The following is a 16,147-nucleotide window of genomic DNA, read 5'->3' as shown; positions in this document are numbered from 1 at the left end:
AGAATAGGTCCTTTAAGACACGCTGTCCAGGAATTCCCCAATTTTTAATCCTAGCCTAATCATGGAACAATTTATAGTGTACAGTTAACCTACCAACAGGCATGTCTTTGGATTGTGAGAAGAAACTGGAGCACCCGGAGGAAACTGGGAGAGTGTACAAACTTGTTACAGGCATCAGCAAGAATTGAACTCAGGTCACCTGTCCTGTAAAGTGTTGCGCTAACCACTACGCTACCATGTTGTTATCATCCCACGTGCCCTATTAACTGATTTATTTGCCGTCCCGTCAGCTTCAAGAAGTTATGTACAAATCCATCCATCCACTTGAAATCTATTATTTGCACCATTTGTTACACTATCAAGTATTTTGAAACTGCATTACTCTTGGGGTCAGTACTATTTGTGTAAACTAAGTCTGAATGATTATTCCAAGTGAAACTCTCCTGCTATGGTTGTCTATTTTACCTAACAGCTATTAGCTGTGAGCAACCGAGTGGTGATGTTCTTATTCAAATTTTAAAATACACTTATGGTGGAGTCCCTTTAACTAGCAACTTTCAGATTTGTTGGAAAAGTCTCGTGCCATACGTCAAGCCAAAGATGAACGTACTTTCCATATTTTTTACTATCTTCTTTCCGGGGCTGGAGAACACTTGAAGAGTAAGTATGTAGCATTTGTTTTCATGAGAAGTTGTGTAGTCCTGCTTAATCCAATCAGTAGAACTAGCATCATGGCATTAAGCAAGTCTTGCATGATCTCTTGGTTTTTGCCTCCACTCCCTTAAGCACCAATTGATTCCATGCATTGATCATTGTGTGAAAAGGTTGTTACCCTGGTATTTATCGTGTGCTTCTATTTCAAATATGTGACTTTAGTCTACTGATGGTTATAGATGTGAAGTAGTATTCCTGATTTTATTTGTAACTCGCTTTGTACAGTATATTTCAGGATCTTCTCTCACTTCCTTTTCAAAGTAACCTGTTAGATTTCTGATGCTGTACCATCACCAGAGCAATATATAATTTGAGAATGACATTTTCTCAAGTGTGGTACCAAATTAATTGTAGTGTAATACTCAATTTGCTTTGTTGCTTTCCTTTTGTAACTAGATATGTAGGCATAGTCATTTGTTTTGTCAGTTTTCAAGGACCTAATGGTTGTCCAGAACATTTTAAGATGGCTGAACTGCTTCCTCAATCCTTGGCATTAGTTATGAATTTGATCAGCTTGCATTTGAGAGATCAATCTAAGCATATAGTAGATTGTCTTCACAGCGTCGCAAATATGTGGAAACATAGAAAACAGAGCAAAATTAAGCCATTGGGCCCTTTGAGACTATTCTAGCATTCAATATGATCCTCTATATCAATATCATATTCCTGCTTGCACTCAAATGCCTTGATGCCTTTTGCATTTACAAGTTTTCTATCACCTCTAATCTATCATGACCTTGCCTTCCTGCCTCTGTGATAGAAAATTCTGCATGTTCTCCACACTGTTGGTGAAGTAGTTCTTCTCTCAATCTTTAGTGCCTTATCCCCATCCTGAGACTGAGATTTCAAAGCTAGTTAAGTGTCAAGGGAATTCTTGATCATGACAAGTGTTATATAATTTTTCATTTTTAATACTAATGTGTGAAATATTTTTGATTACAGATGATCTGCTATTAGAGGGCTACAATAACTACAGATTTATGTCTAATGGTCACGTTACCATTCCTGGACAACAAGACAAAGAATTGTTTCAGGAGACAATGGAGGCTTTCCGAATTATGGGAATATCTGATGATGAACTGATTGGTATGCATTAAGTAGTAAAAAAACCATACTATTAAGTGTATTGATTTGATTCACGGCGGCAACACTTTAATGCAGTCCCTTCTTGCAGTGAGTAGCCAAACTAATTTCCAATGGATTTGTAGTATGTGTGAAAAAGATTTTTTTAAAATTCTGGTGATGTGGGCAACTCTGGCAAGATCACACATCAAAGTTGCTGGTGAACGCAGCAGGCCAAGCAGCATCTGTAGGAAGAGGTGCAGTCGACGTTTCAGGCCGAGACTCTTCCTACAGATGCTGCTTGGCCTGCTGCGTTCACCAGCAACTTTGATGTGTGTTGCTTGAATTTCCAGCATCTGCAGAATTCCTGTTGTCTGGCAAGATCAACTTATTTTGCCCATTGTGACTCAAAACATGACTGTCAGTGCTATTCTTCAGACAGCATAGGTGCAATGTGCATTCTCTAATCCCTGCTAGTTTGTAAACTTTTTTTGAGAATGTAACACAAGGCCATATATTTTAATGTATAGAACATAGAAATCTACAGCACATTACAGGCCCTTCGGCCCTCAATGTTGTGCCGACCATGTAACCTACTCTAGAAACTGCCTAGAATTTCCCTACCACTTAGCCCTCTATTTTCTTAAGCTCCGTGTACCTATCTGAGAGTCTCTTGAAAGACCCTACGGTATCTGCCTCTACCACCATCACTGGCAGTGCATCATTCCATGCACCCACCACTCTCTGTGTGAAAAACCGCTGACATCCCCCTTGTGCCTCCTTCCAAACACCTTAAAACTATGCCCCCTCATATTAATGAATAAATCAAATGATCATTAGATGATAGCTCTTTTCCTATCTTAAATGCCTCAAATATTTAATGGTTTTCCTTTCTCTTTCGCTTCCTAGCCATGCTAAAGGTTGTTTCTGCAGTACTTCAATTTGGGAACATCGTTTTCAAGAAAGAACGCAATACAGACCAAGCTTCCATGCCTGATAATACAGGTGAATAGATCAGCGATCTAGTGAAACTTGTGCTAATGCTATAAATAAGTAGATCACTTAACAGACAAACTTGTAGATTTTGAACTCATCTTCACTTGTATGTTCATAGTATTCTGTTTGCAAGGACTGTATTTCAATTCTGAAAGTTTTTTTCTGGACTGAAGTGTGCGCTCTTAAATGATGTAGTCTCCACTACTTAAAGCACTTGCATTTTAAACTGTCCAGAAAACCAAAGCCATTATCTGTGCATATCACTATATTGCTATTTATAATGTTTGCCTTTGCTTGCTTTTTTATTGATGTTGGCTCACTAGTTTCCAACTTATCAAAGATCAGTTGTACTTCTAAAACTGCTGTAATTGTTCAGTTTATAGCTAAAGCTGACTTAATTTGGCTTCCTTAATATTGCACGTACTGAACACCTTGTTATTCTAGACATTGTTTAGCGAGGAAAAATACAGCATTTAGAAAGGCAACAATTAATCAAAAGCAATCAGCATGGGGAAATTTGCTTCAGGCAATTTTAAATTTTTGGCTGAGGTAATGAAGATTCATGATGAGAAATTTCTGGTTTTGACTCACCTCCACTTTCACTTTCCATAAGTTTAGCTCATTTAAAGCTTCCCTTATTCTGACTAATACCAACTTTCATTTATTTGACAATCCTGTGCTTACTGACCGAGATGCTCAGCATCAAAGGGTTGCTAAAGCACAAGAAAACAGGTCGACCTTCTATAATCCGGCACCATTGGGACCTGAGGAGTGCCGGATTAGTGAAAATGCCAAATTACAGAAGGATCACATTAAGCAATAGCTAACCACCTCATCATACTATTAAAATATCAAAGGATTCAAAAGTTCATTTAATGTCAGAGAAATGTATACAATATACATCCTGAAATGCTTTTTCTTCGCAACCATCTGCGAAATCAGAGTGCCCCAAAGTATGAACGATAAATGTTAGAACCCCTAAGCTCCCCCCCCACAGCTCCCCTCCCTCTTGCGTATAAGCGGCAGCAAGCAACAAGCCCCCCTCCCCGCCGGCAAGAAATAAAGCGCACCCACTACCAGCACTCAAGCGTGAGCTAAGCGATAGCAAAGATACAGACTTGCGGTTACACCAAAGACTACATTGTTCACCCGATAGTTCGACATGCTGCAGGCTCTCTCTCTCTCCTAATAAGAGAGAAAGAGGTGATTCATGTAAACTAGTACAAGTTAGATAATAATGAAACAGAAATATTAAATGAGTAGTAAGTGAAATTTTAATATACTGTACAGGCACAGATAAAATAAAGGGTACAGGTAAATGTACAGGAATTAACTTACACAGAACAGTTGAGCACTTCCGCTTCTAAAGTGAGACGTTTAATATACCTTCAGGCAAAGTTACATGTCTGCAAGTGTGGGGTCGTCAGAAGCAGAAGTCTGAGAAAGGAGGCCAGGTAGCCGGGGATTCGGCGCTGGGCTCTTCTCTCTTCACTCGCAGTTACTGAGGGATCCTCGTTAGTTTCTTTTCCTCCGCTTAGTAATATGCTTAAATTCAGCGGGTGACCACGTCTGATCTGAGGTCAAAGGCAGAAGAGAACGGAGCGCTGGCTGGGTGACGCCGGAGGGCAGTGTGCGACTGCCGGCAGGCGGGCGAGAAGGCGGATCGACCCAGCGTATGATATTAATAAATGCAGGAAAACAAGCAGGAATCGCCTGTCTGTGCTTACAAGAGTGCGCCAACACATGAACAGATCTAGCACAACCAAAACAATATGCAGCAGATTGGTACGGTGGCCTGGAAAATTTGAAATTACAGTTGCGTGGAAAATTTGAAATCAGTGCAGAAGGGCCGGCTGGTGGCGCAATGACATTGGCGCCGGACCCGGGAGCGAAGGTTCCTGTGTTCGAAACCAGTCGCGTCCGCTGCCGAGTACACTTTCCATCCGTGCCAGATTGAGTGTCAAGATCACAACTCGACCTCGTAAATTAAAAAGGGAAAAATACTGCGAAAATGTCTGTGTGAGGAGTGGTGTGCCACACAGTCTCTCTCTTGCTCCGCGCCTTGTAAAAATGCCATGAAAAAGACATCATCACGGACTCGCACGCACGCAGGCACACGCAAAAAAAAAAAGAAATCAGTGCGGATTATCAAAGGAACCAGATTATAGGTGGTCGGATTAGTGAAGGTCGACCTGTATTAGAGTAGATAAACGTAGTTTGGAAAAGGAACCTGTGTCTTAAAGGAGGAATGGGGAAGTTGTGGGTAAAAATGTTTTTGGTGGCTTTGCTAACTGAAGTACATCTACCAATGTTAAAGCGGGAAAATTTGGGATGGGCTAGAGGCCAAGATTGCAGAATCGCAGAACTGATGTTTTGAGGCTAAATCAGATGGTAAGTAGGGAAGTAGCCAATTACTTAAACAGGAGCCTGTATAGATTGGCAAACAATGAGTGTTGGGTGAAATGGCATCTTAAGCTGTGGACAGTAACAATTTAAATTACCTTGTTTCTGGAGACTTGGAAAATTGTTATCCAAGGAAGTTTTGGCAGTCATATCAGGAAGTGATCTTGTTTGAGATGGAGTTGAGTAGTGTTACAAGGGTATAAATGGGTAATCTTGATAATACCATACTTCTGAGATTAGCAACTTGTACTTCTAGCTCTACTTTGATTCCTAGTAAAGTAAAATACCATAGTAAAGTGGTGTTTAAATTGGGAATGTTTCCTTCACAGCTGCCCAGAAAGTCTGCCATCTGCTGGGAATCAACGTGACTGACTTCAGCAGGGCAATCCTCACACCCCGCATTAAAGTTGGTAGGGATTTTGTCCAGAAAGCTCAGACCAAAGAGCAAGTGAGTATTTTCTTGTTTTCTATGGATTTTTTATTTTGAAGTTAGGTCAGCATAATAGTAAAGTGCTTAAAAATACAGGTTGAGTACCCCTTATTTGAAATTTCAAAATCTGAATTATTTTTGAGCACTGACAAGACAAATGGAAAGTTCCATGTGGTGCTGGGAATGTTCTCTGCACATCACAGACAATTCTGAAAAGTGTCCTCACATGTAATGAACAGTAGCCAATGCAATGTTGAAAAACCGCATAAAGTGAAAAATGAAGATCTTGATTATGTATTGAAAGAATGGATTTCTTGGCCTCAGAGTGAACATATGCCGCTTAATGGTATGCTGATCGTGAAACAGGTAAAAATCTACCATAAAGAACAGAAAATTGCAGGCTGGTTGCTGAAATTTAAGAAAAGACATGGCATTACATTTTTAAAGATTTGTCTGCTGATAACGAAGCTGCAGGGAAATTCATTGAGTTTGCCAAGTTTGTCATTGATGAAAATTTAACATGCTGAATGGCTGTATCAGTACATATGTTTGATGAACAAGTGTAAGACAAAGACTACTTTCTAGTAGCACTTGCAATTTCAGAATTGGAAATGATGGCAATCCCAATCTATCTCATTATATAATCCAAAATCCAAAAAAATTCAGATCATTTCCAGCCCCAAGCATTACAGGTAGGGGTATTCAACTTGTAGTTAATTTCAAAGCCGCTTAAATAATATTGTTCACTCTTTTCAGATTACACATTCAGGTAGGTTATTCTACCATGAGTTTCATTGTTGTCTTTCATTTTACATGAATAGAATGAATGCAGTTGGACCATTACCTGTATGCTTCTATAACAGAATAAATATAGCTCTTATCTGGGCTCTTGATTAGCAGAAACATTGCATTAACACAAGTTGAAACAAGGTATGCAAAAAATTGATCAGTGTAAGAATAATATGTACACTCGCATATCTTTGACAGAATTTTGGGAGGGAATATCTGACATGAGATAATTACTAGTAGGAGCAACACGAGTTTAAGGTGCTTTAGATATGGCCAGTTTGTTTTTAGTAAAGAGCACTTAAAATGAGTGCTACAGTTGTACTTCATAAGTAATTATGGACCCATCTGAACTATCCTGTGTTTTATTAGAGACTGCTGGCAGACAACCAAAAAGGCATTTTCCTCCCACGTAAATGAACAGACAAGGATTCCCCAGTTATTTTTTTGATGCATTTTATTTTTTAGAAAATGATTATCTTGGCTTGTGCAAATTTTATGTTTGAACAGTGCTGAAAACAATAGTTATTCTGTGAACAAAAAAGATGGGGAAGAAATCTGTTTCTGGCTGATTAGCTTTTGGATGACTGAAATTTCATATCACCTTTCTTAGGTCATGAGTTTGCTTGCAGAATGGTTGCAACATGGGGGAGGGAGGAAGCATTTAGCTCACTTAATTATGGGGCCAAATAATTCCCCTGCCTCACTGTATATACTCTGTCATAAGTGACTAAATAGAGAATTGTATTCATTAAAATTCTCCACAGATCTCAAAGACTGTTAAGTAGGTCCATCATGATGAATTATGTTGAAGTGTTCTTGGTGGCTTCCACTTTTTGAAGCATATTTCCTCAATTGGTTTCAATCTATCAACCAATACTGAGGAAGGCAGGAGAATTGAAACTGATTTAACATGGAAAAGAAACCAGCTGAAATCAGAAATCTGGTGTTGATGGAAATAGATATTGATGTGATAGCTTGGGTTTTGTTCAATGAGTAGACTTATGCTTATAATCCGTGATCAAATAATGTTGCTACCTATGCTGGGTATCGACACCTCACTTTTAAGAATGATCCTGATTCAGCAGTCTTGGAATTTCACATTCCACTCCTGCCTGGGGTGTTTTGGTTAAAACGTAAATTGTGGCTGATTTTCTTTCTTTTACTTTTACTTACCCTATATTCCTCAATTCTCATGTATTTAAACATAAGTAACTGACTTTTTTTTTGTGTGCAGGCTGATTTTGCTGTTGAGGCTTTGGCTAAAGCCACTTATGAGCGACTCTTCCGTTGGCTGGTTATGCGCATTAATAAAGCTCTGGACAGGACCAAGAGACAGGGTGCTTCCTTTGTGGGCATTCTGGATATTGCTGGCTTTGAGATCTTTGAGGTATTTTGGCACTGCATATGTAAAGCTCGGTAAATACAAGAATTGTCAAGGTTGGGAGTAGATAACTCGTATAAGGCCAATTGCAGTAAAAATCCAATGTGGCAGTCTTAAATCTACATCTCAACTATGTTGCTTGGGTGCTTGTGGTGTTTGGTCCCAGCAACCTAAATACAGCAGTTTCCCTTAGGTATAAATCATAGGACTTGCTGTAATTGCATATCTCAGTTGTTCCACATCTCGGATGGCAAAGTGGAGTAGGTAGGTGGTGGTAGGGATTAATGTTCATAAGCTAGTTGCATAGGTGTAAAGATCATTGCAGGCAACAAACAGCTTCTTGTGCCCAGACAACCCACCTGATTTTGGTAACATGGATTTTTAAGTATTCTTCGAAGTCCTTTAAAACTCTGAAATGGTGGGCTATTTGCAGTTAAGAGAATTGTTTTTTTTTGTAGAACTTGTAATGTTTTTGATTGTATTTTGCATTAGCTTCCAAAACTCAACCATTTCCAGCTATGACATGATATGGAACAAAGTGCTTTTTACCTTAATGTGAAAACAGTCCTTTTCACAATTTTCTGTAATGCAAAACCCTGTCACCTGCATGTGCATCGAGAAACGAGAGTTGAGGAAAAAGTCACTTCCCTCCCCAAACGAATTCCATGAATAAATTTTATTATTTTTGCCAAATAGTGTTTACTCTAGGCTAGTCATCAGTCACTTTTGCCTAAACTAGCTGGTAGTTTCACCAATCTTGGTGAGCCCTGAGGATATTAATTTATCTCCTGCTGGTAGGTGTTGGTAGAAGTGATCACCAAATAGTTCTCCTGCAGATCCCACCTTTATACTAAGAGTACTTCCATTATGGTATTGCCACCCTGCTAATCATATTGGATCTAGCTGTTCAAAAATGGGCATCTGTGAGGACTGCTTTCTACAACATAGTGTAACTTCGTGATCCAGTAAGATCCTCCATTGGGAACTCATCCTTGCACAGTCCCACCTACAAAGTGAAGTCTCTCTCATTTTTATTAGATATGTTACAACGAAGGCAAAAAATGCTGCATGTAAACCAAAATTTATTTGCAGTGCTTTCAGTTCCATAGTCGAGTTTATTGTAATTTGCGCAGGTACATGTTTGTACGGGTGTAATGAAACCCTGCAGCAGCGTCACAAGCACATTGCATCATAAAGGCAGCATTCTCAGGAAAAACATAAATTAAAATGCAGGTTATAGACAATTTTTACATGAAAGAATACAATTAGCGCCGAAAAAAATCAGTAATCATGGTGTTACTAAACTATATTGATTAGGGTTGTGCCAGTTAGTTCAAAAACCAAAAGGCTGAAGGGAAGTAGCTATTTTTGTGGGGCTTTAAGCTTGTGTATCTTCTGCCCAATGGTAACTGCAAGGAGATGGCATGATCCAGATGGAGATCTTGAGGTAATCCAGTGGCAGACACGTGCCAGTGATGTAATAAACCAGCCAGGATCAAATATCGGAACAGATACGATGGGCTGAATGGCTTAATTCTGCTCCATGACTTAAGGCCTTATGTATTCACTGCTTATGCTATAGTCTCTTCCAATGGGGATTCCCAGCAAAAGTAAAGCACCACTGACGGTGCTTAGAGGCAGATTGTAATGATATTTGTCAGTTAGTGCAAATTTGTGTTTAGGATAAAGTATATGATGATATGAGATTTCAAGTGTCAATGGCTGAATGCAATAGTTCTGGTTGGAATTAACCAACTCCAGACAACAAAATATACTCAGAAACTATATGGTGTGTTAATAATTTAATACTTAACTGATCTTGCTATGTTATGTGATCATTTACCAAAGGAACGTGCAACACTATCTTTAGGTTGTATTGCATTGACAACTTCCTCTTGCTCCCTTCTGGCTAATGATTTTTGTACTTTTGCAGTTGAACTCCTTTGAACAATTGTGCATCAATTACACAAATGAAAAGCTGCAACAACTCTTCAATCACACCATGTTCATCCTGGAACAAGAAGAATACCAGCGAGAAGGAATTGAATGGAATTTCATTGATTTTGGCCTTGATTTACAGCCTTGCATTGATCTAATTGAAAAATCTGTGAGTCATTTGTTTTCTTGTTAATTGACTTCCTGCTAGATATTGATTGAAGTATATTGGTTTTATTTTTTTCTACAATCGTATTGTTTTTCAGGCTAGTCCTCCTGGCATCCTGGCTCTGCTTGATGAAGAGTGCTGGTTCCCCAAAGCAACTGACAAAACATTTGTTGAGAAGGTAGTACAGGAGCAGGGGACCCACCCGAAGTTCCAAAAACCTAAACAGCTAAAAGACAAGGCTGATTTCTGCATTATGCATTATGCTGGGAAGGTAAACTGAGCCATTGTTTCTCGTGATTGTTTTAATTGGTTTAAGATACCAGTGACACTATTTACATTAGAAAATCCTGTCATTCAGTTGTCATTTTGGAGAATTATTTTAACTTTCGCTATGCTTATTGTGCTGTATAAATGCATGAGGCTACAATATGCACTTTTAAGTAGTTCAATAGTTGGTTTACTTCAGTATTACGTATGTGTATTTATATAAGGTATCTTTTTGCAATGTAGGTAGATTACAAAGCAAACGAATGGCTAATGAAGAACATGGACCCCCTAAATGATAACATCGCCACGTTGCTGCACCAGTCTTCTGATAAGTTTATTGCTGATCTTTGGAGGGATGGTATGTTTAAATCTGAAATAAAGATTTCTATTCTTTTCATTGTAACTTGCCTTCAATAAATTTTCTTTCCAAGGGACACGGCCTTTTCTCGTGTTTCCTATCCTCAGGTTGACAGTGAAACATTCCTGAAATAAAATCAAGTTTTTCTAGTCATAAGATCTTAAAATTTCTCTTGTATGTCTGATAATGAGAGTTGCAGAGGTCTAGCATGGGGACAGGGCTCTGAATACAAAAGCATCTTAGTAGAGCTTTTCAAATTTTCATGAGCAAACCAGCTCTAGCAAATGTTTTATGTGCATATATGAGGAAACTGAATATTACCTTGGGCAATCTATTCCTAAAGGAGTGGTTGATAAACACCTTTTGGCTGAACATGACAAATAACCATTTGTTAATTTTAAGTTTAGTAGGATAGGTCCATGTCCTAACATATATTGCAGAATTTATATACTCTGACTTTATTTCTCAGGTTTGCTGGTTGTTATGGCATATTTGGAACTTTATCCTATATTTTAATTCTTATCAATTACAATGGTAGAAAAATGTCATGTTAAATTTCTTGCAAGATGATAGATTTTGTCCATTTTCTATAAGATTTACCCTATTTATTCGGGCCAATTAGATCTTTGCTTCCATTTCTAGCCCCCTGATAGTCTTTTGTTTCTCAGAAGATAGACAGTGATCTGTTCACAGGCCTTTGATAATACTGTTTCATAACTTTTCTAAATAAAAGAAATACCTCTTGATAGCTCATGACCCTCAAGAAACCCTAGTATACTCTGCTCCTATTCCTGAAGATGCAGCTATTGTTGTGATTAGTAAACTATTCACAAGTATCAAAGTAGTTTTAAAAAAAAACTAAATCTTATGTACTTTGCGTTTCTTATTGGTAATGTAATTTCTTTAAGGGCTCAATTCTTGTATTTGTCTTGTTGATGTCTCTGTGTCTATTGCAGAGATAAAAAGCTTTCAGAGAGCCTATTTCTATACACGCTTTCCTATTCTACATCTAGAACCAGGTGACGTGAGAGAAGGCTGTGATCTTGTTGCTTCTGAGAATCACCTGCTTTTGTCTGTTCATTTTTTCCTCCATTTGCTTTTTCTCTATTTTCCCTTCTGCTTTAGGTTAATGCAACTCAACCATTTCAACAGTGCCTCATCTTGTGTTGCAGTGGTGAAATTGTTCCACCAACGTAAGCAAAATGCACTTGTGTGGAAAAATAGTTGAAATTAATCTTGATATTTATATCATTCAGTGTGAGGAATTCTGCATTCAATAATGTAATGATCTCATAAATATAACTATTGGGTTTCTCTGGATGTAAATTATAATGTGCAAATCTTGCTCCAAAGATCTGGTGTCCCTCGTCCTGGCAGTTTTCTCCAAGACAATTAAGGGCTATTATTATTTGTATTCTGATTTCCACTTATTTTAAAAATGCCTGTCTGCATGTTTACCCTTTTTTTCCACATTCCCATGCTATTTACTGTTTCTTTGCTAAGAAGGGAAGAGGGATGGCCTTAAACTGCCAGGCAATTTTCTTGCTAATTATCCTTGGCTTATGTAGTCTTTAGAATATGTCTAATCAATATTGGACATTTCTGTCTTCCATATTCGCGCCTTTACCTGGGAACTTAAAAGTAGAAGCAGGCATTTCCGTCTCTCTCCTTTGCCATTCAATAAAGATTGCGGCTGATCTTTTACTTCAGTACACAGTCACTGCATTAACCCATTTTCCCTTATTGACTGATCACTTCGGTAACCCACTTTAGCATTTCAAACAGTATTTTTTTAATGAAATTGAGGTTTCAACTTATCATTAAGAATGTAGAAATCAAATGCATGACCCTATTTCCTCTGATTTAAGATAGTTGCATGAAATGTGTTTCCAATTGCATGTTATGTTACTCACATAGTTAATACTAACATTTTAAAACTTTTTAACTTGTTCTAATTTTAAGACTGTTGTAAATATTGCAGTTCACTTGTTCCTGCCCGTGAAGCCACCATAAGTTCTACTGTGAAGGGTGCATTTTTGAAGTTTAAACACTTTTGCTCTATGCCTGTGCTTGCAGTTGATGCAGCAATTACCAGAAAGAGCTTGCAGCTTGGACAATGCCCTCTTAGAGTTTAAAGTTTTAAACTTGTGTGCAAGTAAAATGCTAATGGGGCCAGAAGTGAAAATTGGAGATAATATACTGAATTAGTATTTCTTGTGGATTCGCTGAGTATGTGGGATCTTAAGAAAGGTACTGTAGATGAAAATAGAAAATAGCTCCCTGTGAACTTAATATTTTTTCTTAATATTTTCTTAATATTGTAGACCAGTTGAAGATTCCTATTAAAATATATACATTTCAATTTGTACATTATTATTACTTTTAATCTCTATTTCATCAGTTTTCAAATATACTTTCAATTTTCCACACATAGCATTTGTCTGCTTTATAGCTGCCAAATCTAGTCAGTTTAACCTAATGGCAAAATACTTCAGCTGTAATTTTTATGTTTCCAGTGAGGAATTTTTTCCATCTCATTCATGCTATCAACTGACAAAGACTTTTTAAAGCTCAGCGTCCCCACCTGACCACAAAAGATTAAACTAATATTCTGTAAATTATAGGGAATTTGAATTAAGCGGAATTCTAAATTTCCAATTTGTACCAGGAGACTGTTCAAGGGAGTGTGGATTATTTTTACTGAGACTTGTTGGACTCTGGAACATTGTATCTGAAGGATATTTGAATTTATCATAATCTCTGATTGTACGAAATAGCCAATTAAAGGGAAAAAAAAGCTGTTGGGAGAAGAGAAACAGTTGCATATCATCTTTAAGTCATTGTAGTTCCCTGCACGTTTAACATCAATGGCAGTTGCATTCAAAAAGTTTCCTTTGGTGGACAATAGTCATAACATTTATCGAACAAACCTCAATGATTCTAAGGTTAATTAGGATGTATGTTGTTGATTGTTCCTTTGGTGGGCAATAGTTGTAATATTTATCAAATAAACTTCGATGATTCTAAGGTTAATTAAGATGTATGTTGTTGATTGTTCAGTCTAAAGTTGCATAGGGTATCCAGTACTGCATAGAAATTACAGCTGAAGATTAAAGCTGTGGTTTAATTGTTTATCCTACATGGGTGTTTAAACTGTTTTTAATTGCTCTTCAATTTTTATTATGTATACTATGACAGCTATGCCAGTAGAGTTGACATCTATTGCATATAAATTTCTTTTGCTTAGCCATTTGATGATTTAATATTCACCATTTGAAACTGGTTTCAAATTTTAACTATCTTATTAAAATGTTTTGCACTGTTCTGACCACTTCTGGCTGTTGGTGCTCTAAATTTGCATGATGTATCTGAACCAAAACTCTCTCACGTAACTTGGACCAGCTTGCAAAAAAGCTTAATACAAGTTCTGCATTTGATCTGCCACACAAATTTGTGATTGTAACAAAATGCATGAATGGGATTTCAACCTTGTGTATGAAGAACACTTTGCATGATCAATGTTGGACCAAAATATTGTCTGTTTAGGCATGTTTTGGATAGACATTGGTATTGTGAATGAATATTTTTGCATTTCTGTCTGCACCAAACATCCATAGTCTGCTGCTTAACTGGCTGCAGAATATAATTTCGATCCAAACATAACTGCATCATAAATATCCATTAAACATGTAATGTTTCCATTTCCTCAAATGGAATTGGTGTAATTTGAGGAAGAGTGACAATGGGGGAAATGTCATAAGTGGATTTGTGCTTTTGAATATGATAATTGGGATTAAAGTTGAGATTCTCAAAACTCAAAAGCAAATATAGCTTAGGTTAAAGGCTGATTTAATCAATAAACCACAATATTGAATATTTTCTTATTTTTGAGTATTCATTTGGCTTTAATTGAAGGTACTTTATTACCTCTGTCCAGTAGAGAACATCTTGTTCGAAGCAATTCTTTACTCGACGTTGATTTTTGTCCCTGTTCTCCATAACTAACATTTAATTAACCTTTTAAATTTGTAATTCCTTTTGGCATTCACAGTGCAATTTGAGCTTCTTAAATAATTTTGGAATTAAATATTTTAAACATTTCCGGCTGCTTTTGATTCTGAAATAAAGTAATATACTTTAATCTTCAGCTTTGGTAATGTTGCACTGTATTCTTATGCCGTTGTAGCAGGATAAGTTTATTTGCTGCCCCTGAACAACTCTTGGCACCAATTAAGTTTCAAAAGTTTTCCTTGATCTGTAACTGGATAAAGTTCTCTTACCAAAGTATCCAACAGTTTATGAGTTTCTGTTGCTTTTGATGGAAAATTATTGCTTTTTTTTGAAGTTGGGAGAAAGTCTTTATAAAACAGAAAGAATTTAAATACTTCCGGTTTAATAATATGTACTCAAAATTTATGTCTTGTATCCTAAATCTAGCCCTATCTGCCATCTTAGATGTGTGGCCTTGGTATTATTTTAAAGAGAGGGCATTATTCCAGGCTTTTCATTCCTGTTATCAATTTCACGATTAAATAAATAATCTGGTCTTTATGGGTCTTTGGAGCTTGTGTGGTGCAAAATGGCTGCTGCATTTCCTACATTGCCACAGTAATTGCAGTTTAAGAAAATAAATTGGCTGCAAAGTGCCTTGATGTACTTTTGAGGTTTTCTGTCTTCACTCAAATCTATTCCCAAGGCTTTGAATATCACCCGTGTAGGTTAATCAAAATTCTTCCTTTTTTTTTGTTTTAGTATTGCTTGCTGAAATTTATCATGTAGTCTTAGCTCCTTCCAGATTATTGCCCTTCAGTTTTTGTAGCTTTATCATAGTTAACCAGCTTGTATCAATTCTTTTCTCAGTGGACCGCATTGTTGGTTTGGACCAAGTTGTAGAGATGTCCCATACAGCATTACCTGGTGTGTTCAAGACCAAAAGGGGCATGTTCCGCACTGTCAGCCAACTTTATAAAGAGCAGCTTTCAAAACTAATGGCCACTCTAAGGAATACTAATCCAAATTTTGTTCGCTGCATTATTCCTAACCATGAGAAGAAGGTGAGTGCTGTACCGCTTTGGTGAAAGTTCAGTGACTGTTGGATATGTTCAGTAATGAACTGACAACCCAATGTATCAATTTTTAATAGATATTAGCAGAGCTCTAGAGAGATCAGTTTTAGAAACACATTTATATTTGTCTAAGATACAGGAAACAATCATGACTAGAAGCAGTGCAAAGAAATATGATTTAAGTTGATCACTTATGAGGTGTTACGTGCCAGCAGCAATAGACCACAGGCACAGATTTTTAATGTTTAAGCAACTCTATTTTCAATTTAATAGTCAATTAAAACAATTATGCCCCTAACCAAAAATTAACAGTGCATTGCATCTCAGCTCTCAAACTGTGGAGGTCTGGAAACAGGTCTTCCCAAGTCTTAATCAACCCAAAATATAGACAATTTAAACAGAGTCCTAGGATGGCAATCCAGAAGGTTCTGAAATCCACAAAAACAGGTACAGTTGTCTGTGAGGTAGGATTCATAAATTCGCATTACGATGACACAAGGTGACAGTCACAGAAGATTCCAGAAGTCGAGTGGTCATCACTAGAGTCCATGCAGGGATAACAAGGTGACGCCTAGTT

At 37.4% G+C, this 16,147-nt stretch overlaps 1 protein-coding gene across 3 annotated transcripts in view; it reads left to right on the top strand.

The window, feature by feature from the left end:
* The window catches only part of LOC140204872 (myosin-9-like), a 102,949-nt gene that overhangs the window by 43,412 nt on the left and 43,390 nt on the right, over positions 1–16,147 (top strand). For all 3 annotated transcript variants that reach the window (XM_072271762.1, XM_072271760.1, XM_072271761.1), the window contains 9 exons: positions 562–660; positions 1,657–1,800; positions 2,686–2,781; positions 5,505–5,623; positions 7,629–7,781; positions 9,709–9,882; positions 9,977–10,150; positions 10,390–10,504; positions 15,365–15,558. In XM_072271762.1, the coding sequence (XP_072127863.1) occupies positions 562–660; positions 1,657–1,800; positions 2,686–2,781; positions 5,505–5,623; positions 7,629–7,781; positions 9,709–9,882; positions 9,977–10,150; positions 10,390–10,504; positions 15,365–15,558 (1,268 nt within the window). The remainder of the gene's footprint in view (positions 1–561; positions 661–1,656; positions 1,801–2,685; positions 2,782–5,504; positions 5,624–7,628; positions 7,782–9,708; positions 9,883–9,976; positions 10,151–10,389; positions 10,505–15,364; positions 15,559–16,147) is intronic.

This window comes from Mobula birostris, chromosome 11 (genome assembly GCF_030028105.1).
Source record: "Mobula birostris isolate sMobBir1 chromosome 11, sMobBir1.hap1, whole genome shotgun sequence".
NCBI classification, from domain to species: domain Eukaryota; kingdom Metazoa; phylum Chordata; class Chondrichthyes; order Myliobatiformes; family Myliobatidae; genus Mobula; species Mobula birostris.
Note: the sequence above shows the minus strand (reverse complement) of the source record. Positions and strands in the feature narration are given on the sequence as shown.